This window comes from Nanorana parkeri, unplaced genomic scaffold (assembly GCF_000935625.1).
Source record: "Nanorana parkeri isolate BGI_ZX_2015 unplaced genomic scaffold, ASM93562v1 scaffold12, whole genome shotgun sequence".
Lineage (NCBI taxonomy): Eukaryota > Metazoa > Chordata > Amphibia > Anura > Dicroglossidae > Nanorana > Nanorana parkeri.
In genome coordinates, this window is record NW_017306280.1 from 2,994,641 (window position 1) to 3,018,292 (window position 23,652).

The 23,652-nt window shown below is 44.6% G+C and overlaps 1 protein-coding gene across 1 annotated transcript in view; it reads right to left on the reverse strand.

The window, feature by feature from the left end:
- LOC108787148 (inverted formin-2-like) overlaps nucleotides 1-23,652 on the reverse strand; it is a 40,428-nt gene that overhangs the window by 3,043 nt on the left and 13,733 nt on the right. Inside the window, exons 2-4 of the mRNA XM_018556624.1 lie at nucleotides 9,826-10,234; nucleotides 7,252-7,367; nucleotides 1,152-1,311 (exon numbers count right to left, since the gene is read on the reverse strand). Coding sequence (XP_018412126.1) covers nucleotides 1,152-1,311; nucleotides 7,252-7,367; nucleotides 9,826-10,234 — 685 coding nt within the window. The remainder of the gene's footprint in view (nucleotides 1-1,151; nucleotides 1,312-7,251; nucleotides 7,368-9,825; nucleotides 10,235-23,652) is intronic.

Below are 23,652 nucleotides of genomic sequence, written 5' to 3' on the forward strand. Positions count from 1 at the left end.
AGATAGATGCTGGCTAACACACTTGGATCTATTTATAAACAATATCTGTGAAAGTTCGCTATGTTGGAGTATATGCCAAAACTATTGTTATTTTTCTTTACAAGTGGAATGCATTTTAGAATGTTTTAATTTAATATCGAATTGTGGCCACTTGATGGGGCTAAAGTAGCTTTGGAAATAAGCATTTATTTGCTATTCTCCTCCTTGCCATCTAGTGGCCACAATGCAAAACTACATGACAAAAACATTTGAAAATACGTTCCCTTGCAAAGAAACAACTAAAAAAAATTCATTTTGACATATATCTGCACAGAATGAGGGGCGAATGACCCTGCAAATAACTGTTAAATAGACTCCACTCTCTGGCAGCTCCTAAGACTGTATTAAGCCCATGACACACTGCACGCAAAGCCGTGCAGAGCGAAGCAAAGCTGTCCGGCACAGAGCTTTGCGTCCAGTGTGTGAGCTGAGTGCAGGCAGATTGATTCACTGCACCTTCAGCCAATCAGCTTGTGCGTAACAACCGGTCAGACGTCACATCGTGATGCGCGGGTTTATTGGCTGAAGATGACATTTTTCATCTCGGCACGCTCAGCTATGCGAGTTCTCGCAAGCTGACGTGCCGGGGAGAAAATTACATGACACACTGCTCGCGAAGGCATTGTGCCACCACTCCGCTCTGCTTCACCTGCAGTGTGTCACAGCCTTTACAGTATCAATAAGCCGATCCCCCTTAGTTTTTTACATTCCTGTTGACTATAAAACTCACTGAGGAGCATACTCCGTAGCTGGAAGCCTGTGTGTGATGTCAAGCAGCTGACAGGCCATGTGACTTCTGACCACTGAGTTTATAAATGAAAAGTTTGACAGACAGAATAAGTAAAGCTAAGGGGCTCAATATAAATCTTTCCAGTATAAGCCTATATAGTTGTGATATGTTGTCCTATATAAAATTGTGACAGGTTCTGTTTAAGCTTTCTCTCAGCACCTCTCATAGTTTGTATTTCAGTAACAAATCCTTTGTGGTTTTCGTCTAATCTCACCTTAGTAGACATAGGCCTGGTATAGGATAACGTTACAGTATGCATCCCATACACTTCCCAATGAGGGGGAAAGCATGCACAATGATAATATATTGGCAGAATCATTACCGATAAATTCGTTCCTCAGCTGCACCCGAAGCCTCAGCTCTTCCGTGCCGAAAATGACGGCGTTGATGACGCTGAGCAGCGTGACCATGTAGGGAACATTATCTGTGGCTGAGAGCTCGCTCATGATGACACTAAATCGATATTGCTGGTTCTTCACAGCCTGTTAGTGGAAAGGAAATCTTCTGTGAAGCTCTATCATTATGTTACAGGACATTGCATACAACAGGAGATTATACTTTCATATTAGTTGAATACAAAATATTAATTAGGGCGGGCCTATATTGAAGAATTCTATGTCATTATATGTCTTGCTTTTCCTGATAGTGAAAAAATAACGCTGTCATAAACTTACCATTCTAGTCTGTTGGAGAAAGTTCCATGGTGTGTCATGGCTAGTTCCCGAAGTAAAGCTGGCCATACACTCTTATATTATATACTCTTATATCACATTGTTCTATTATTTTCGTTCAAACTGCGGGCCGAACGAAAAATAAAATAACAGATTACTCCATCCACGCTGAACAGCATGGATGGACGGATCTCCTGCTGTGAACTTTGTATTCTGACCACAGTGCCGGTCGCTGTCAGTATACCCAAACGGTATACTCGGCTGAGGAATTCCCAACATGTTCCTTTGGCAAAAGTCGATCTGATGATTGGGATGGGGACACTAACGGAATTCAATTTGGCTGATTCCTGCTGAATTGGCTCAAATTCGCTCCATGCGTACCTAGCTTAAGGGGAATAGCCCTCATTTTCATCGGTACAGGTGTACCCATTAGAACAGGGGTGGGCAATTCATTTCCTCAAGGGGCCACATGAGAAACTGGGACTTGTTGTGGAGGGCCAACACATTACTGTGAAAGTGCGTAGGTGCACACACACATACGTAAAGTGATAAAAAATATCTGGGGCAACTAATGTAGGGGGCACTCTGATGGATGCAACTCATACTTAGTTGTTCCCATCAGAGTGCCCTCTTACATTGGTTGTTCCCATCAGAGTGCCCCCTTACATTAATTGTTCCCATCAGAGTGCCCCTTACATTGGTTGTTCTCATCAGAATGTCCCCTTACATGAGGTGTCCCCATCAGAGTGCCCCCTTGCATTGGCTGTTCCCATCAGAGTGCCCCCTTACATTGGCTGTTCCCACCAAAGTTCCCGCCCTCGTTCATAATTCATGTAAGGTCCGCACTCTGATGGGGACAACCAATTTAAGGGGCACCCTGATTGGGATGACTAATTATTAGTTGTCCCCATTACAGTGCCCCCTTACCTTGTTTTTCCCCTTTAGAGTTCCCCTTTATATTATTGTCCCCACATACCTAATTTTCCTCCAGAGGCAGGAGCCAGGAAGTGGAGCAGGCAGCATCAGAGGATGGAAGAAGATCCTTTTCCATCTTTCTGTAATGCTGGGCCGGGAACACATTTGACATCACTGGTTGTTACGACCGCCCGGAGGCCCTGGAAAACAATGACTGCAGAGGAAGTGGACACCTGATGTCATTGGTTACTAGGACACCAGTGACCTAGCAACCAATGACTGCAGAGGAGGCGGACACCTGATGTTTTGGTTACTAGTACACCAGTGACCTAGCAACCAATGACTGCAGAGGAGGGGGACACCTGACGTCATTGGTTACTAGGACACCAGTGATCTAGCACCCAGTGACTGTAGAGGAGGTGGACACCTGACGTCATTGGTTACTAGAACACCACTGATCTAGCACCCAATGACTGTAGAGGAGGAGGACACCTGACATCATTGGTTGCTAGGACACCAGCGACCTAGCAACCAATAAATGCAGAGGAGGTGGACACCTAACATCAGTGGTTGTTAGGAAAGCTGGCATCCTAGCAATCAATGATGTCAGGTGTCCACCTCCTCTGCAGTCATCTGAAGAGGAGAGGGCCTGCGCTGGGCTATAGCTTGCAGTGGATGCATCAGCCTTGGAGGCCGGCACATCCACTATCACCCAGCCATAACCAAGCTCAGGTCAGAGATTGGTTCATGCCTGGACCTCAGGCTGGAGAGAGACATTCAAAGGGCCCGTTTGCCGTAAAATGCCCAGGTCTGCGCTAGAAGATTTTCCCCACTTTGTGGTGACATCTATAACATTTTGGATTTCCCAACACTCTGGGGCTGATTTATATTCTATTCACCCAACATCATAATATTATATGCAAAAATTCCACATCTGATTTCCATGGGCACCAGAGCAATATTCCCAAATTAATTAACAAGCAGCGAATGTCTCTGGCCAACCAATTACAATAAAAATGATAATTTTCCAAGCGGAGAAGTCACTCGGTATACGAGGGTGCTTAGGGAGCCGAGGTTTGGAGAACGGCATGTAGTGACTATAATTAGATAATACGCTGGGAGCGAGCGGACATCGTGCTTAAAGTAATACATTTCATAAATAAATGAAGGGCGGCCATTAATTCAAGGCCACACATCGTTTTTTTCCTGAAGTGGCTCCAGCCAGAGGAATAATAATTACCGGGATTAGGCAAGGATCTGAATATTCGGCCTTAAAGTACATCTCTAAGCACAACATTTGTTTCAGTTTTGGATAAAGAAGGGAAGGGTTAAACACCTTATCAGTTCTTTGGCGGTTTGTGACCCATTGGGGAGGTTTCCCTTGACTTCCTGTCCTGGAGACTCAACAGGAAGTGAGTGGATATCTCCTTTCTAGAGAACTGTCCCCAAAAAAGGTGTCCCCATGGGAAAAAATACCCTCGCTTTTTGTTCTTGTTCTAAAATGTTAAAATTCCCTCACTTTTGCATTTTCATGGCTGTGTAGACTAAGGCTACTTTAGAACTACCATAAACTATGTAGTACAAGGCCCCGCAGGATTTAAATAAATTGTTAGATTTGTCCTCATATCACATCGTTTTTGTAAAGCTAAAAGGAAATTGTACAATCAGAGTACATAGTGTATGGCAAGCTTAACTTTTGATGTTGACTTGCCCCACTAAATTATGTAAATCTGACTATTCGATTTGAGAGTCAGGGATTAATTGGCGGTCTACCTATAAACAATGCACAGAGCCACTTGCCCTGCAAATCTCTTTAAATGTATGTTCTGTGTAAACAGAGGCAAAAACAATGTTCTTAGTATATTTTCTTTTCAGGTCAAGTGTAATGTAATGTAATACTGCATAATACTTATTTTATACAACTAGTGGCCATAATGCGGCATTTCATTACATCTGACCTGAAAAGAAAATATATGACGTACCTTCATTTTTGCCTCTATTCGCACAGTACGAATATTCACAAAGGTTCACACGTGGAATGGCTCTGCAAATTGTTTATAAATAGACCCCCCATAAAGTTTGACAGTTGCTGCCCTGTTAACTGGTCGACTTCACGCAGTCTCCCGGCTCCCAAGGGTGCCTAACAGAAATAAAATACATGGTCCCTGATTTACTAAAAGGAGCAGATCATGTTCCTATTCAATGTGAATTTTCTTTCACCATGTCGCAAAAAACAACCATGCCTAAAATTGGCCACAGGTGACGCTTTAAAAGCTTTTGCCGTTCATCAATTTAGTGTTATCAGTGATTAATGGCCCTACAATTATTGCTCTCACTCCGACAGTCATGCCGATATGTAATATGTGTGTGGCGTAATCATCGTTTTTGCACGTAGGCATATTTACGTTTATAAGTGCATGCACGCGGGGGCGGGGGACCTAAAAACTTTTTTTGGGGTGTTTTTTTTTTAACACTTAACTTGATTGCTATCACATAGGGGGCTAAAAAAACCCCTATGTGATCGCCAATATACACTGACAGGTCCTCTTTATGGAGACATCAGGGGTCTCCAAGACTCCTAATGTCACCTGGGAACCCCCAAAGAAGCTGATGAAGCAGAGATCTGCTTCACCAGCTTCTTCTCTGGCTATTGCAGCCAGAGAAATGACAGCTAAAGGCGGAGGTGAGGTAATACACATCACTTCCGCCTTTAGAGAGAGGAGGAGAGATCAGCGATGGGGAATGCGGATCTCTCCTCCTTCTCTCTACTAGTAGCCGCTGTTCTCGGTCCCGGGCACTGCAGGGGGGACAGCGGTGCCCGGGGATTCACCGTCTGCCCGTAGTTGTACGATGGGCGGACGGCAAGGGGTTAAACTTTCCTTGTGGTTGCCAGCAGCCTGTTCAAAACGAATGAGCTGCCTTAACACAAGCACGGTTATGTGCAGAACAATGCACTGCAATGCAAAGGAAACGCCTTAACAGAGCCCTTGTTATTTTTTTTTCATGGCCTATACAGCTGGGGGCGTGGCAGGGTGTGTTTGCTCTACCCCTCATACTTTGTGCTAATAGGTGTCCCTCTTTCCCGTCTCAGGAAGGTGGGAGTCGAGCCCCAGTAACATCCGTCCCCTGCAGCCGTCAGACGCTTTGTTCTGTCTTGTAGATTTCAGTGAATCCCAGTGCAATGCAAAAAGCCGGATTTATGAACCAAAACACATGTTGCATTTAATTAGACTGCGCTGAGTAATCCCAGGTTCCAATTTATAGAGCATAATATGCAGTAACATCATACATTTGTTAATTCATTTATTCATGTTATGCTGCTTTCCCTCTGCTCCTCTGTGTACAGCTATTTATACGCAGGCAGAAACAAAGAGAGCGCCTGACTGGAAAGAAATGTTTTATAAAAGGGAGGGATGTTGTTATGCAAAATGTGAGAATCGTCTATAACTTGTAAATACATCTGTAGATATGTCTATTGCATATTCATGCTGCGCTTCCAGATAAAAAAGAAAGGCATGCTGTATTTGTAGATTGCATTTTGTATTCAGCTAAATGACTCGCAGGAGGGACACACTCCCTCTCCCTGTTTTAGTTGAGCACAGTCTGCCAAATGGCACACCGATATTGCCGGGCCGAATTGTTGTCTTTTTTATTCTAAAGATGTTACCACCCTTTTCTGGTCTTCACAATGTAAATGCCACTAACTAATGAGTCAGCAATGGAAGCTCCTTTATTCATGCTAATAGAAGATAAAGGAACAGCAGAATACTGATGAGGTCATCACTGAGCTCCCCCTCTCCCATTCACACCAATTGCGGTGCGTCCCAGAGCGGTAGCTGCTGGAACGCACAGCAATCACACACTTAAATCCCCTCTTCATTCTGGGGCAGGAGTGGGCGTGGCGGGGCATTGAAGTCAATGGCACCGCAGCCACAACTGCAAACGCAAAAAGAGTTGCATGCTCTATTTTTTAACCCAGGCAATGTTTTCCTACGCGTCTGATTGCACACACTGCAGGAGTTGGGGGGCTGCAGGGGGGGGTTCAATGCACCGCCACGCCCCCTCCTGCCCCAGAACAAAGGGAGACGTTTAGTGTACGATTGCTGTGCGTTCCAGCAGCTACTGCTCTGGGACGCACCGCAATTGGTGTGAAAGGGCCCTAAATGTGTTCAGACTGTTTGAGAGCAATGAAGCCCTGCTTGACTTTGGGTGCTGCCCCCTGCACTGTGCAGTGGATTACAAAAAGCCAAAATAAAGACAGGTTTAAGTACAGTAAACTCCCCGTTATCTGGCATTTACGGGGATTGGCAGATTCCAGTTAAATGTAGTTTCTGGTTGCTTGAGAGTTACTATTAAAAAAAGGTCTAACTAATGCCATACCCCATACTATACCATAGCAGAACATAAACTCTGTATTGACTTCATATTAATATTGAAATGCAATAATCAAAAGCAAATTAAGACAATAGACACACAACCATAATACATGCTGTAGATCAGCAGAACAGTGAGTACACAGGGGATTTTTTTTCTGGTTAGATGAGACTTCTGGTTAGTTGAATACCAGATAACGGAGAGTTTACTGTATTTCTATTTGTTTAATGAATACGCAACTGATCTGTTTCTATATCTGGCTGCAGTCAAATGTAAATCATATTTTCATGTTTAAACAAACATCTCATCAGACAGTCACTGGACAATGTGGTCACTTCTGTTGCCCTCAGAATGCTAATTATCAATTCACAGTACCTGAAAAGTGAGCATAGAAGCCATGCAAAGATTTCCTAATGACCAGGACGTGGAAGAGCTCAGATTGAGGGTCAAAAGAAAATGTACCTTATAATGCTCAAGTGCATCCAAAGCCAAGACATGCCCCTCCGGGGAGTAGATACACAAGGCTGCTATCAGCTCAAACACTTGTTTTTTCACCATCACATTGGATGTGTCCAGCGCTGTATAGAAAAGAAATACATTCAGATCATGGTAGGGTAAGACCAATAAACAGGAGTAATAAATCACATGTGTCCTTTAAAAAGCTTCTATAACAAGGAGTTGTTGGGAGGGATCTAGTGTCTACCCAGAACATCCCTCTAGGTAGCATCCACTGGACCAATTTGGCAAAGTTGGGTTGTATGATAATGTTGAAACAGACTGGAAGAACCCATCGGGGTCTATATACATACAACTTACAGCTCCATTCACTATGTGGATCTATGAGAGTATTTGCTCTGTGAAAAAACAAATGTTCTTTGTATGTTTTCTTTTCCGGTCAAATATATTATTTGGGAATCTCTCATTATGGCCACTAGATGTAGCTGAGGATCATAGGAAATAGACCGCAGGGAGGTCTATTGATAAACAATTTGCAGTGCTATTCACTATGTGAATCTCTGAGAATGTTTGCTCTGTGCCAATAGAAGCAAAAACGAACGTTCTTTGTATATTTTCCTTTCAGGGCAAATGTATTATTTGTAAAATACCCCATTATGAGCACTAGAGGAGCATTAGAAATAAATATTTATTTACGCCCATACTTACACCCATAAGTGTGCATGTGTAAATGCTGGTACTTGCGTTTACACGTGTATCTGATACAGGGTATTGTATCCATACAATCCTATTGACACAACAGCTGGGACTACCGGGCACCGAATATACTGGTGTATTTTCCGCTGAATGGACATAAACCTGCATCTGCGTCCATGGGAATGAGCCCTTACTGTGGCATGGTGGGTACTTCAAGTGTTTGTTACAGCAATCTATCGTTTCACAACAAGGCATTTCAATTGCTGTTCTCAGGACATGCGCTAGAGCCTTGGTTCTCAACTGGTGGGTCGTGACCCAAAAGTGGGTCGTGACCCCATGTTCAGTGGGTCGCCACATGCCTTTTACTTTTCTAAGTGAGAGGCTCCTCAGCCTCCTCCTAGCGCAGCACTGTCAGTTCTTGCGCGCCAAACAGCCATTTAAAATATGCTGCCCGGTGCAGAGTGTCAGCTTGAGGTGGGATGGACTGGGGCTATGGCCATGAGGAGTGCATCCATATGTACAGCTCCCTCATGTGTCCTGTAGAGGTGCCTGGACCGGAGTAATGTCACATTCTGGCTCCTGGCACCTCTACAGGGCATGCAAAGGGAGCTGTACAAGCAATGCACCTATGGATGAAGCTCTGTCACAGTACAGCAGCCCACAATGGACCCCAGGCTGAGGATCAACTCCAGTTCTTGTAAGGTATGGAGACTGGGTGGATCTTTTGAATGGTACCCCAAACGCACCTCCACCCCACAGTTCGATTGCTTAAAATGCGCGGGAACGCAGTATTGTGTGTTCCATTGCAGTGCGACTTGGGTCGCGACTTAATGACCAAGAACAAATGTGGGTCCTGAGGTTACACAGGTTGAGAACCACTGCGCTAGAGCACCATCCAGGGCACATGGCACTCATCCAGGCACCACCTGAGCCTAGGCGGGTCACTCATAATGGAGGGGCTTCAAATATTGGATCACCCGGCTGTCACCTTGAATGTTCCCGCTTCCCAGTTGCTCCTCTGTGACTGGCTAAGTGGAGGAAGTTTAGGGGCTGCCCATGGGGGCGGAAGACTTTGGAGAGCCAATAAACTTGTATGCAAGACCTTTTTGTTGCAGGCTGTACAATGGAAGACCTTGAGGGCTTTGGCTACAACCCATGCTGCAGAAAATAGCCCAATGATCACAAAAGTGGTGGCATCAGTGTGAAAAGATGCAAAACCTATGTGTACCGGAAGTAGTCTCATTCAAGGAAGAAGATGGTGACCCCGAATGATACCTGAACAAATATGGTGTTGTCCCTCTGATAAGAAAATCAGATTAAGGCATTGTCATGGGTAGGGATGAGATCAGGTCGGCCCAAACCCGGCGCTAACCTGAGCTCTTCCAAAACACAGAAGGAAGCTGGGCATAGGCCTGCTCGTCCAATCAGCTGTGGGCCAGGGTATTTCCTGCACCACAGCTGCAAGTTTGCAAAGGAGCTGGATGCAGTGATGTCATTGAACTTATATGGCCACATGGCTATGTTTGGTTAATGGCATTGATCTACTATGGTCATGTGGTCACGTTAGGCCAGCACAAGCATCTTTTTTGTATGCAGGGAGGGCAGGGAATGCCCTAGCATGCAGCTGATTGGGTGGATGGCCCCATGGCATTTCTGGGTTCAGAAACTCAGGTACAAACTTGAGCTCATCTCTAATGATTGGGAGTACTGTGCATGCATGCAAACTATATCTGATGCTAGGTCCTCTGTAATGATGCATTATATAGTTTAAGGTTGGATGGGGAATATAGATGGAATGGCATAGGAACAAGACAAGGTTCATAGGAGGAAGGATTACCATGCCACGTTTCAAAACACATAACTACCAAAGTTCTCTAATCTCACCTTGAGAAAGCTTTCTGACATAACCGTCATTATTGACAATATACTCGATCCCCTTATGGGAATTCATTAGCGTTCGGACACAGTTGATGCAAGTGAGCTGGAGGAGTGCATCAGAGATCCTTGACACTCCTCTGCCTGACAGTCTGTCAAGGGCCTCAAGCAGAAGATCCAGACCACTGAGCTCCAGGAACTGCACCATCCATTGGTCATCGCTGCTCTCCAGTCTCTTCTTCAGGCCAGAATAGTTCACCACGGATGGGATTTGGAGAAGACGAATACAAAGTTCAGGATCTGCATTCTCTAAGTTAGCCTCGCTCTGGTCCTGCTCTTGGGGGGAGAGCTTCTCCTTTAGGCTCACCCATTTCTTATGGGCTCCTTCTTTGCTTAGAGACATTTTTGGCAATTTTTCCTATGGAGAGAAGAGACACAAATACATGTTACAGTCGTTATGAATATCTCTGTTATAGATTTTCATTATAAATATAAAGTGGGCATACTTCTTCTATGTTCATGGCCTGCATTCTAACCAATACTGTAGCACAGAGGATGTTCCTGGTTGCACTTGAAAGAAGAACTCTGGGCAGAAAAACACTTAACCCTGCAGTGGGGCTACCCCCACGCTGAAAGGGTTAAGTGCTCCTTTTGATATAGGGTCTAAAATAACAAAGTTATACTCAGACAAACCTCAGTCCTGCCGGGCTGCTAGATCGGTCCCTGCAGCCTCTTCCTCTTTGCTCCACCTGTCTAGGAGCTCGTGAGTCACCACGTCCAATACAGTGTATTGGTCATGAGCACACCAATGGTTATTCCATCGCTGGAGCAGAGGGAAAGAAAGGCTACAGGGGCTGGTCTAGCAGCCAGGTGGGACCAAGGTTTTGATGAATATCACTTTGTTATTTTAGACCCTATACCAAAAGGAGCACTTAACCCTTTCAGTGTGGGGGTAGCCCCACTGCAAGGGTTAAGTGTTATTCTGCCTGGAGTTCCCATTGGTTGAATGCCATTCGGGTCTGGGACCCTCCGCTTTAGTAATATATGTATATGGATCCCAGACTCGAATAACACAGACTGAAAAACACATCTGATTGGCCAGAAAAGTCACATGTCCGATTCAGTTTTGTTTTTGAACAAAATATGGACAGGATCTGAAATTCGTAAACAGAAATTCGGACACATTCGGATGCATTGGGATTCGGAAGTTCGGATGTGTCCGAATGTCTGAATTTTGGAATATTGGAACGAAACAAATCGCACATGTCTAGTGCTCTGTAATGTATCACTGTGTAGCCGGAGTACTATGTGCACTTTACCAATTGAAAATCGATACTTGAGATTAGGGTTGCACAGATACCAAGTGCAGTACTCGGTACAAGTACGAGTACATGTACAGATACTTGTGAGCTCCAAGACTACACTAGAGAAAAATTCAAAAGTTAGGAGGCAGCTGTCATTTGTAAGGAGCACACGGAGCTCCTGGGATTTGTATATCTCGGTTTTAACGTACGATTTTGTTTTTATAAATATAAATAAATTGATGCACAGATACCAGTTTTACGAGTACTGGTACTTGCCGAGTACTTACAAGTACGAGTACTGATACATTTTTGTTTATTGTCATGTGACAGTTTTTCTAAAACAATACAGACTAATGATTTCAGGACAGTGGTGGAGTGCCAGAGCCAGGTCCCAGTTGCAACCGCTGCAACCCTGGTAGTGCTCATGAAAATGCCAAGTATCTGCACTGGTACTCGAAAAGTATCTGTGCATCCCTACTTGAGATGCATACGCCAAGCGCAGCCTACATGTTCAAGGTGTCATTCATGCATAGCTGTACTGCATCAGCCCACGCTGCCCATTTTGTCTTTTATCTAGTGATCTGAGAACTCCTTTTTCCTCCCTTTTTATATTGCAAAACTGTTGTTCCAAAACACACCCACTGCAGGTCCTTTGCTGCCTCATTCACTTTCACAGCATTAATTGTTTACAGAGAGTACACTATAGTTTCCCTGGAAGCGGCATGTTAACTTTCCATATTATGTTTTATTGCAGGGGTGGGCAACCTGCGGCTCTCCAGGGTGGAACTACAAGTCCCATGAGGCATTGCAAGACTGACAGTTACAGGCATGGCTCCCAAAGGCAGAAGCATGATGAGATTTCAAGTTAAAGCACAGCTGGCCTGGAGGACTGGAGTTGCCCACCCCTGTTTTATTGTGCCTTAGCTCACCCGACCCGTGAGAAATTTCTTTGCATTCGAAAAGTATTTTCTTTATCTCTGGCTTAGTGGGCCATGACGTTATGCTTGTAGTTTCAGCCTGACCCTGAGCTCAGCACAGACCGGCACACAGACCGCGTATTGTCTTGTAACAATCGCTGTGTATTTCCATGCCATTCCTTCCATGATGGTCAGCAGCGGCCAAATCACGCAGCTGTTACACGCGGCGCTGACTCCGCCAGATCACATTCTTGGCAGCGCTCTCTAAGGTGGCCATACACTTTACAACCATCGCAAGACCTTAGTCTTGCGATGGTTGTAAAGTAATAAAAAAAACGTACGATCTGCCCATCTTGGACAGGCAGAATGTACTTGCGATCATCGCAAGCCCGTGCCCCTGAGGTGCGCGCTTCCGATGACCACAATGCTGAACGGGCAGTGTGCGCGTGCGCACACCGGCCTGTTCGGCATTTGTCTTCCGAGCATGCTCCTTAGACAAAAGACGTGCGACTGTACAGTAAAAACGGTTGCACGCCTGCCATACACTTTGCGATTATCGTATGATCGCGGGATTTCCCGCGATTATCGTGCGATAATCACACAGTGTATGGGCACCTTTAGACAAAAGCTGAAGTTAAATCTGCTTATATGTTGCCTTCCCTGGTTCCTTCCTCCCCCCTCATCATCCTGCTAATTCATTTTTTAACCCAAACCTTTCCATTTTCATTACATACATCACATGTCTCTGCACTTCTCTATGCAATGCAGGCAGATCATAGCTGGTGGGAGGGTCCGGCAGGGGGCTGTACATCGCTTGCTGAAACCATCACAGCACCCGGCCTCAGTACTGCTCTCAAGAGCTCTGATGCAAGCAGTGGACAGGTTCTTGAGAGGAGTTACGCAAATATTAATATGCCTTGATGGACGGGCGTCAGTCTGGAGGACCACCCTAGGTAATGTCCACATGTGATGCTGAGCCGCCATGATGAAATGAAGTGAAATCCAATGAATGAACAAGGTGGCCAGGGACCATAAGGCTGGGGAGAAAAGAGCCAGATGCTGCTAGATCCCCTGAAAACTACTTTAAAGGAGAACTATGGGGTCAGTGTTTTTCCCCATAGTTCTCCTTAGGGTAACGGGAGGACACAAACTAGCGTCCTCCCGTTACCCTAAGCTCAGTATACCGCGAGCTACAGCTCGCGGTATACTGAAACGCCGCAGCCGGAGCGGATCCCGACATCGATGTCGAGATCCACCCAGTTGCGTGAGTGACAGCTAGCTCTGCCTATCTAGAGGCAGAGCCAGCTGTACCCGCCCCCTCCCCTGACCGTTCCGCCAGTCAGCGCTGGCGGATCGGAGCGGTGAGAGGGGAATCCAGCCCCTCCCCTGTCACGGCAGAGAGCCGTGACAGGATCGAGAGGTGAGCGAACGCCGGTGTCTGTTCGCTCACCTCCCGATCTACTGAGCCGACCTGTGACAGTGTCAATGTCACAGGTCGGCTAGAACTATGAGGTGAGTGGAAATCACTCATCTCATAGTTCTCCTTTAAGTAGTTTTCAGGGGATGTCCTATGTAAACTATAATCACAAGAAAAAACCCAGCTTTGTGAACTTAGCCTGATGGTAACCAACTATACAACTGCTCTACTGTGATAAGGACTTTTATTCATCCGGAACTCTGGCAGCCATGTTTAATATCAATTGAAATGAATAAAGGTCTCATTATTTGTAGATTCTTGGTTCTTCATGCTCTTGCTTTGTCCTTGTCCTACGGTGTCATTGAAGTTTTCACAGGAAGGAAATAATGAGTGGTTTCCGTACAATGGCTCGCTTAGATAATTCTCTTATTGATGGCTGATGTCAACAAAGCTGGATGGAACTGGATGAATAGAAACTACAACATGCTATGAAACATCCAGCTCGTTCTGGTCTAAAGCAAACAGCAATTAAGTCCTCATCCTTCCCCCAGAGGACAGCAAAGTCTATGTCCACCTATCTGATATGCTCTGTTAATGAGAATGTGTATTCTTTTCTATGATCTTTAGATACCGTGTTTCCCCAAAAATAACACATTGTCTTATATTTTTTTGGGCTCAAAAAAACACACTAGGTCTTATTTTCGGGGTAGGTCCTTTTTTTTTATTTTTATTTTTATAATGTACAACAATCCACACTTTTTCATGTAGAACAGTTTACATGTATTCATGTACGAAAATATGGTGATCAGGGCAATCGGGGGTGCCCTACCTTTCCAAGAGCAATTTGCTAACCAATTGCTGGCCAGAATGAGCGAAGCACGCTTTCACTATCGATTCCTCACAGGCAGAGTGCACTTGGTATCACTCCGCCTGTGACAGGAGTCGGCGCTATAGAGGAAACATTTGCAAAGTGTTTATTTTCGGTAATACTGGTCACTTTGACAGATGATTCAAGCTTATGCTTGCGTGCCAGCAGAGAAGGCCCCACATGCCGTAGGTGCGCCATCGCTACTATAGACAAAGCTTTCTCTGGGGTCTATCCTGGAAAACTCTGTACACAGATACAGTACAAGGCAAAATTTAAGAGTGAGATCAAAGATTAATTTTATATAAACATTGCAATAATAACTCAAAATATTGGCTAACAGGAAATACAGTATTCTTTCCCTTTGAAGGACACCTCCGTGAAAAATATGGTCGACCAACAAACCTCTAAGGTGATAGGGACTACACCAGGGACTACAGCAGCATTTTATTGCCACGGGAGTCCTCGAGAGTTTGAAGAATCCAAACAGTAACTAGATCTACCAGGCTTCACCTAGAACTGAAATATGTGGGTGAAGTGCACCTTCAGGAACAGATATCTACAGGTTTAGCTCAGTACTAGGGTTTTGAATGCTGTGTCCGGGTTTCACGGCAGCTGAAACTTGGACAAAGAGGTCAGGCAGACGGGGGCAACCAAAATTAAGATAAGGGCTATTGGCTCCCCCACTGAAAATAGTCTCAACTGTGATATTTACATATGAATGGGCAGCGCTATTTACATATGAATAAGCCGCGACTCATTCTCCCAAAAAAAATATCCGTGCGTCGCTAGAGTGTTTGGGTTTCGCTGGAAGAAAAGGTGGCAACCCTGCTCAGTACACACTGCAAAACTTTAAGCAGTTAAAGCAGAACTGAAGCCAAAAGTTTTTTTGGGGGTTTTGGATTTGCACTCTGTGTCCCATTAGGGAGATTTCTCTTCACTTCCTGTGCAATATTCACAACAGGAAGTGAGAGGAAATCCCTTCAAAGTGAGGAAAATCCCTTCAAAGTGGTGGAAATGCCTGGTGGTTACCAGAACTAGTGTCCCCAATGGTATTCAAAGTGATTCTATTGACAGAATATGCTGTATGCAGGTATATGAGTATAAACGCATGTACCAGAGTTCATACACTCATGTGTATGGGTGTAAACTCCTGAACGCAAAACTTCTACGTTTGGGAACTTACACCCATATACATGCCAATGCCGGTACTTGCATTCACATGCCTATACCCACCTACAATGTATTCTGTCAATGCAATCTTATGGGCACAAAAATTTAGCAGTCGGGGCTCCTGGACACTGCAAATACATCCGTTTTTCACGCGGTGCGCCCATGTCTCCTTTTTTTGTCCGTGTGCATGAGCTCTTAAAGCAGGGCTCAATTTTTTTTATTAACACTTGCAGTGGGGATACCCGTGACTGCAAGGGTTAAGTGCTCATTTTTATCTAGGTGCTAAATCAAAAAGTTATACTTAGCCGATATTCGGAGCCAGCTGTCTTTTAGACTGGTCCCTTAGAAAACCATTTACAATATAAATATTGTGATGGAGTGTGTTTAGAAAGGACTCAGATAAATATAATTACCGGTAATAAATATTTATTTAGATTCTTGTTTTTCTAAAAATCATGCAGTTCAATAAAACATCAATCAACTTGAAAAAGTGCTTATGTGTATCTCAAACTATCATTACTCTATCCCTAAGACTATTGCTGATACGTATATTTGCAAACCATATTACATTGATCGTTTATACATTCATGGTCATATTTATATTTCATATAATTCTTTACAGGTATATCACTATAAGATGAATCCCCTACGCGTTACGCTCCCACAGGCTTCTTCAGGGGGATGTTTATTTTGTTTGTTTGTATATATCGATTTTCAGCAATAATCTATTTTTTAAACATATAATACAATGTAAATTAATATTAATCCATACAATGGAATCAACACATGTTTTCATGTTATTTATAGGGTATGTTTTTCCTTAATTAAAATCATCCAATATATAGACAGACATAGTTCATCATTATTCATCTTTCCATAATGTTATTTTTAAAAAAACGTATATTACTTACTGGGAAGTGCTATTACTGGATTGACGTAGACTGGTCCCTGGAGCCTCTCTGCTGCAGCGGTCTATGGGGTCCTTGTGCCATCACCTTCTATACACAGTGTATAGGACATGATGATGCCGAGGGACATTCCAAAACTGCAGTATAGGAGGAGACAGACTTCAGGGACCGAAGTAGCAGCCAGCTGGCTCTGTGGCTCGGGTAAGTATAACCTAGACACTAACAGGGCACTTAACCCTTGCTGTGCGGGGGTAGACCCACTGCAAGGGTTAAGAAAAAATATCTCCGGGCAAAGAAAAAAACTTTGCTACCCCTGCATTGCAAGGGTTAAGTGCTTGTTTTGTCTAGGGGACCCAAATAAAGTGATTTTACTTACCTGATCCCGGCTCCCATGGCGCTCAGCGCTCACCTCTCTCCCCCACCGCCCTGGACGCTGGAATGACTGTTGGCGTCCTCACGTCTAATGCAAGTCAATGGACCTGCATAAGATGTGATGATGTCAGTGATCCTTAGACCGCTGTAATGAAGGGGAGGAGAGACTGTGTGGATCGGTTTAGCAGGCCGGCAGGACGGAGGATCAGGTAAGTAAAACATCTTTAATAATGCCCCCTAAACAAAACAAGCACTTAACCCTTGCAGTCCTGGGGTAGCCCCACTATAAGGATACGTTTTTGTTTGCCTGGAAACGGGTTTTAAAGAAGAATGAACAGAAATTGCATTTTGGGTGAAAGGCTGCGTCATGTTGCCATCCTCGCCTTCATCCGTACATTTAGTAGTTGAAAATTCCGATCATTTCTGAATATCACACCGGCTGGGAGTCAGAAATATTTAGGATTTTTCTCATTCTGGACAGTTATGAAATAGTTTTCCATTAGGAGGATGACCCTGAACATCCCCCACTATGATCAACTTACCTTCCTAAAGATAACTTATATACACCCGTATAACACCTCCAGCCACATTCACTATAGCAGGGGAAGGCAAACACTGAGCCTCCAGCTCCAGAGAATTAACACAAGGAGCCAATCAGCTGTGTGCAGACAGATACACTCTTCTTCTGAGTGCTGAGATTTAGTCCAGAGTCTGCTGCTTCTCCTTTCACTGTCCATTCACATTCACAGGCTGGGGACAAGTTCCGTGAATGAATGTGAGAAAAATCACGTCTCCTGCCCTGCCAGACAGGACTGCATTGTGTGGCAGAGCTGTGTAAATCTCAGGAATAGATGGTCGGACTGAAATACAACTCTTTTGGCAGGTTAAACAGCTCCCTTGTATGCATTATTTAGAGTATTTAGTGGTCTGTCTGGGGGGCAAAATCGAGAAGCTTAGTTCCTAGAGGAAGAGGCCGCCATTGTATATCTGTCTGTACAGGAATCCATTGCACACAGTGTTATCGGTGCCCAAGACATTTGCTGTGCTGGATGTGACAACAAGAAGCTTCATTGGCTCATGTTTCCTAATAAAACAATTCTGCATTAACCAGAAACATGTGATAAACTGAAGTCCAGAGATTAAACCCAACTCTGGTAATAAAACCTGCTCAATCATTTCCAGTTCAGCAAGAGGTCTCTGCTTGTAACACAGCATGGATGTAACAATCTGATTGGATGCAGGCATTGTTCAGGTATTTTGAGAGCCAGCGGGACCGACTAGCAAGATACTGAATCTTGGCCCAGTGGGAGATTCCTCCATCCACACAGTTTAGCGTAGATGGAGGAATCTGTTGCACTTTTTCCATCTGACCATAGAAAGTCTGCTTATAATCTATAGGTGTATGCCCAGATAAAGGTTTACCAGCCATGTTATAATCTGACCATACAATTTTTGTACAATCAACTTTAGATTTACCACTTTACTTTTTTGTTTTCCCGGAATTCCGCTTTAACGGACAGATGCGGATTGAAAAAAGGCGCAACCGCCTCACCTCACTATCTACAGTCACCTCCCATCCAGCCCTGCTTTTCCTTCTTTCCATACAACAGGGAAAGGTGGATTTGGAACACAAGTGATTGACATGATTAAGGAATGAGAGTTGGCTGCACTATGTTAAATCTGTGTACCTAATCCCTGACCAACCACGTCTTCCAGGCCCCAGCCCTCCTATACAATCATACTAGGGTCGGTAAAGACACCCTCCACGGATTGATGAAGATCTGTGATGATCTCTCCGTCTGGTATTGTGAAAATAACATTCGCTATTCTGATTTCAAGGCACTTGGTTTTATCTCTGGGAATCGGGCTCAATTCACAAAGCTTTCACCCCGGGATGAGGAGCCCTGTTTTTTATTTAAAGGCACAGTCCGCTTTTTTAATAAAAAATAATAAATGTACAAACAATAAAAGGAAAAAAGAATGCATTTATTATTTTATTGCATTTGAGCCTGCAGAGCATTGCAACTACGATCAATCGGGCACTTGGTTTTATCTCTGGGAATCGGGTTCAAGTCACAAAGCTATCACCTTGGGAAGAGGAGCCCTTTGTTTTTTTTTAAAGGCACAGTCTGCCTTTTTAATAAATAACTGTACAAACAATAAAAGGAAAACAAAAATGCATTTATAATTTTATTGCATTTGAGCCTGCAGAGCATTGCAACTATGATCAATGGGTCACACAGGCTCCTGCAGACGGTTCCTCCAGCTCTAGCACTGTATGGCGGTATGGATCGTCAGCCAATGGGTTAAAAATGACAGTCTTGTGGCAAAATAAATACCCTTGTGATAAATCTTTGTGAATCAAGGCGCGTTATTTGGTTTTGTGGCGAGTTTTATTTACTGAGCTATATATGACTTACCTCAATGGTTTGTCAGATGAGGGGGAGGAAACATCCCTTGAAGAGCTCACACACACTCATTCATCCCCGGCTATTCAGGTGTCCTGGAAAACCAGCGTCATTCACTCAAGCATGAGACTCTCAAGGATTTATCTAAAGAGCTCATTATGAGAGGGGTGCCGAGTCAGTGCTTGAGATACTCTATGTGAATGGGAAGACTGAAGGGGCCATACATGTCCGAGACTGGCAACAAACAATGGTGAAAGGTCTGAGGGATAAAATGTATGAGGAGAAATTGAAGGAACCTAAAAAAACTTACCCTTGCAGCAGGGCTACCCCAACCCTGAAAGGGTTAAGTGGTAATTTTGTCTATTATACATATATATATATTTATTATATAGCGCCAACAGTTTACACAGTTGCACATTCACATCAGTCTCTGCCCTCAAGGAGCTTACAATCTGAGGTCCCTATTACACACATATACAGGGCTATTTAACCTTCCAGCATGTCTTTGGAGTGTGGGAGGAAACGCACGCAAGCACAGAACATACAAGCTGCTTCCAGATAGGGTACGGAGTGGGATTTGAACCTGGGACCCCCAGTGCTGCAAGGCAGAAGTGCTAACCACTAAGCTGCTGTGTTGTCTAAAGTGGATATTCTCACCTGATTATGAGTCCCACGGTGGTCAGCACTCACCTTTATCCCCAGCTGTCTCTTGGCATCCTCACGTCTGATGCAAATCAATGGACCTGCATTAGGCTGGGCACACACCTTACAACCATCGCAAGACTTTTGTCTTGCGATGGTTGTAAGGTACTTAAAAAAACGTACGATCTGTCTATCTTGCATAGGCAGATCGTACTTGCGATGATCGCAAGCCACGCCCCCTGAGGGGCGGGCTTCCGATGACCGCAATGCCGAACGGGCAGTGTGCGCTTGCGCACACCGGCCCGTACGGCTGTTATCGTACGGACATGCCACAAACCCGCCGAACATCGTACGATGCTCGGCGGGTTTTCGAACATGTCCGTAAGTTTAAAGTCGTGCGACCTTACAGTAGTAGAGGTCGCACGGCTTCCACACACCTTACGATAATCGTACGACCGCGGGATTTCCCGCGATTATCGTACGATTATCGTAAGGTGTGTGGGGACCTTTAGACGTGAGGAAGTCAGCAGTCCTGGACTGCCGGAGCCCGGGAAAGATGAGGCTGCAGGGACTAGTCTAGCAGCCCAGAGGGACCAAGGATCAGATGAGTATAACTTCTTTCTTTCACCCCTCTAGACAAAACGAGCACTTAAAGCTTGGCGTGCAGTGTTAGCCCCTCTACAGGGGTTAGTTTTGTAATTCCCTGGAGAATCCTTCTTTAATATGTACAGCCTGGAGGAAGAATGGTAAAGGGAGGACATCTCCCATTCACACTTGTTTTTTTTGTGCATTTCCCAAAGCGTGACAACGGCCAACATGAAAGAATTGCATTATTTTCAATGATTCACACCTGAGCGTTGTGTCCCTTGGAAAAAGGACAGGAGTTTTTTTTTTGGTAGAATAGCCTGTTTTTGGCTCATAAACTTCAATGGGAGCACCTCAAAAACATGCGCGACGTGCAATTTTGTGCAATAAAATTGTCTGCTGCTCCTAGTAAGTGCCTTTCCATTGGCTAAAACATTGCTCGGGCATGAAACCGCATTTAAAAAATTGCCTGAAAACACTTGTGCTTAAGTGTGAATAAGGTTAAACAAGAGCTCCAAGAATGTAAGAAGTTAACCCTTGCAGTGGGGTTGCCCCGGAACTGCAAGGGTTAAGTGCATATTTGGTGGTCTAGGGGGCTCAAATAAAAAAAAAAATACTCCCCTGATCCTCAGTCTCACCTGACCTCTTCATCCCCGGTCTCCGGCAGTCTACATCATTGCGTCTAATGTAGGTCCATTGACTAGCATTAGACCTGAGGACGCTGAGAGACATTCCACAGCCAGAGTGGAGGGGAAGAGAGTTGAGTGGCGACTGAAGATCAGGTGAGAATATCTTCTGAACACCGGCCCCTTGGAGAACAATGGCCATTTAACCCTTGCAGTGCAGGGTTAGCCCCACTACAAGGGTTAATTTTTGCATGCCTGAAGTTCTTCTGTAAAGTTGGCCACACATTGTGCGATTTGGTCCAGAAATCGTACACGAACAGTCTTTCGACCGAAAATCAAACAGTTTATGGTAAATCATCAATTTTCGTTTTTGAAATTGTGATCACAATTTTTCCATTGGTCAGGTTGCAAAATTTTTCTCTGACTGAACGGAAATCGATCAGACAGTGGGGTTGTTGTTTGCCAAAAATCATAGCAAGAACACAGCACAGCGCGAAAGGAAATTATTTCAGTCGTTCTACAAAAACTGGTTGGTTAGTATGGCTAACGAACAATTTCCAAAATCAACATTTGACTAGGCGTGATGGGGTATTCGAGCTGTAATCGAACGAGGGTTCGTGGAAGAAACAAACATTTCTGACTGAAAATTTACTAGTGCAGTGGTGGCGAACCTTGGCACTCCAACTGTTTTGGAACTACAAGTCCCATGAGGCGTTGCAAGGCTCTGACAGCCACAGACATAACACCCAGAGGCAGATGCATGTTGGGATTTGTAGTTTTGGCACAGCTGGAGTGCCAAGGTTCGTCACCACTGTACTAGTGTATGGCCACCTTCAGGGCCAGTTCACACCTCAAACTCCACGATCCAGTGCTTTTGGCCTCTGGATCACAAGCTTGCCGGCTCCCTGCGTTCAGGGGCGGGAGGGGGCGTGACGGTGCATTGAAGTCAATGGCACCGCAGCCACCACCCCTGCCTGCCGTGCGATCAACCGCACCTGGAACGCAGGCACTGCGTTCTGGTCTAGTGTGATCTGCAAAAATAGTGCTTGCAGTATTTTTGCAGATCGCATTGGACTGGAACGCAGGCACATTACTTTATTGCGCCATTGACTTCAATGCACCACCATGGCCCCTCCCGCCCCTGAACGCAGGGAGCCAGTCGGCTTGCGTTCCAGTGCATTCCAGAGGCCGAACGCTCTGGAACGCAGCCTTTGTAGTGTGAAACCGGCCCTTACGGTTCAGGAGGGCAGTTTTTTCAATATGAAGCTAAGATTAGGATCATGGGAACATGACTAGCCTCAGACTAGCAGGAGGAAAGTTCAGTAGTAACCCCAGAAAGTATTATTTGCCCCAAAGAGTAGTTGATACTTGGAACAGACTTCCAGCACAGGCAGAGAGTCAGTCAACAGTAAGTCATTTTAAAGAAAAATAGATCTATACTCTATACTGAATTTCTTTCAGCTGGATGCTTTAGTGGGGTTTAATTGCAGCCATAGACCTAAAGATAGTCCACTGATATATATGTCTGATATATACAGGATGAGGAAGCAATTGTCTCATGTATGTGTCCATCTTTGAAAAAAACTGTTATGTTAGAATGAGTCAAGTAAAGCTTGGGTGCAGAGGGAACAAAATCTGACCTTGTGGGGTAAATACCAATGTGCTCCCCTTAAATAAAACCCTCTTCTTTTTTTACAGCGGTAGTATAGGGAAGACCCTCAATAAGCTGTCTATGTGGTTTTTATCAGTAAAGTATTTTGTAAAATTGACTTAAAATTTCTATTGGTCCCATAACCACTGGTGACATCACCTAATTTTAATTTTAAAGGAGAACTATGAGGTGAGTGCTTTTCACTCACCTCATAGTTCTAGCCGACCTGTGACAATGAGACTGTCACAGGTCGGCTCAGTAGATTGGGAGGTGAGAGAACACATACCGGGTTCGCTCGCCTCTCGATCCTGTCAACGTTACCCTAAGGAGAACTATGGGGAAAAACACTGACCCCATAGTTCTCCTTTAAGGCTCCCCTTGCCGATGAAACCATTCTGCGCTGTCCAGCAGGCGTAGGCGTATATGCAGTGCCTGTGGGACTTTGATACCACTGCATGTTGTAGTCTATACAAAGGTTTGCCAACTGTTGCTATTCTTATGCCTTCTCCCTCTCTGGCCAACATGGCAGACCATTTTCTATTGTTGATGGGCATTTTTGGGGGACATTCTGGAGAAATATAAGGAAACAAACACTTAACAACCCATAGAACTCACTTATTTATACTATACGTGGAGTTTAGGCATGTGTGGCCACAATGATTTCTAGTCATAAGGGAAGACACCATAAAGATATGGGGCACATATCTGAAATCAGACTTTGTATACAATCAATACAAGCCCTCCTCAGCTCTTCATATACAGGAAAAGTTTCTCTTACATCGGCAATAATGCAATTTGTGTCCATGGAATGAAACCTTGTAATTAGCCTGAGGGGGATATAGTCCCATACGATGAGGTGAACAGTGTGTCTGTGGGTGTATCTTCAGCCTGCATTTTGATAAGATTGGAATGTTTTGATCTACTTGTGGGAAAATGGAGTTAAGTGCTTGGCTGGAATGCAATTCCTA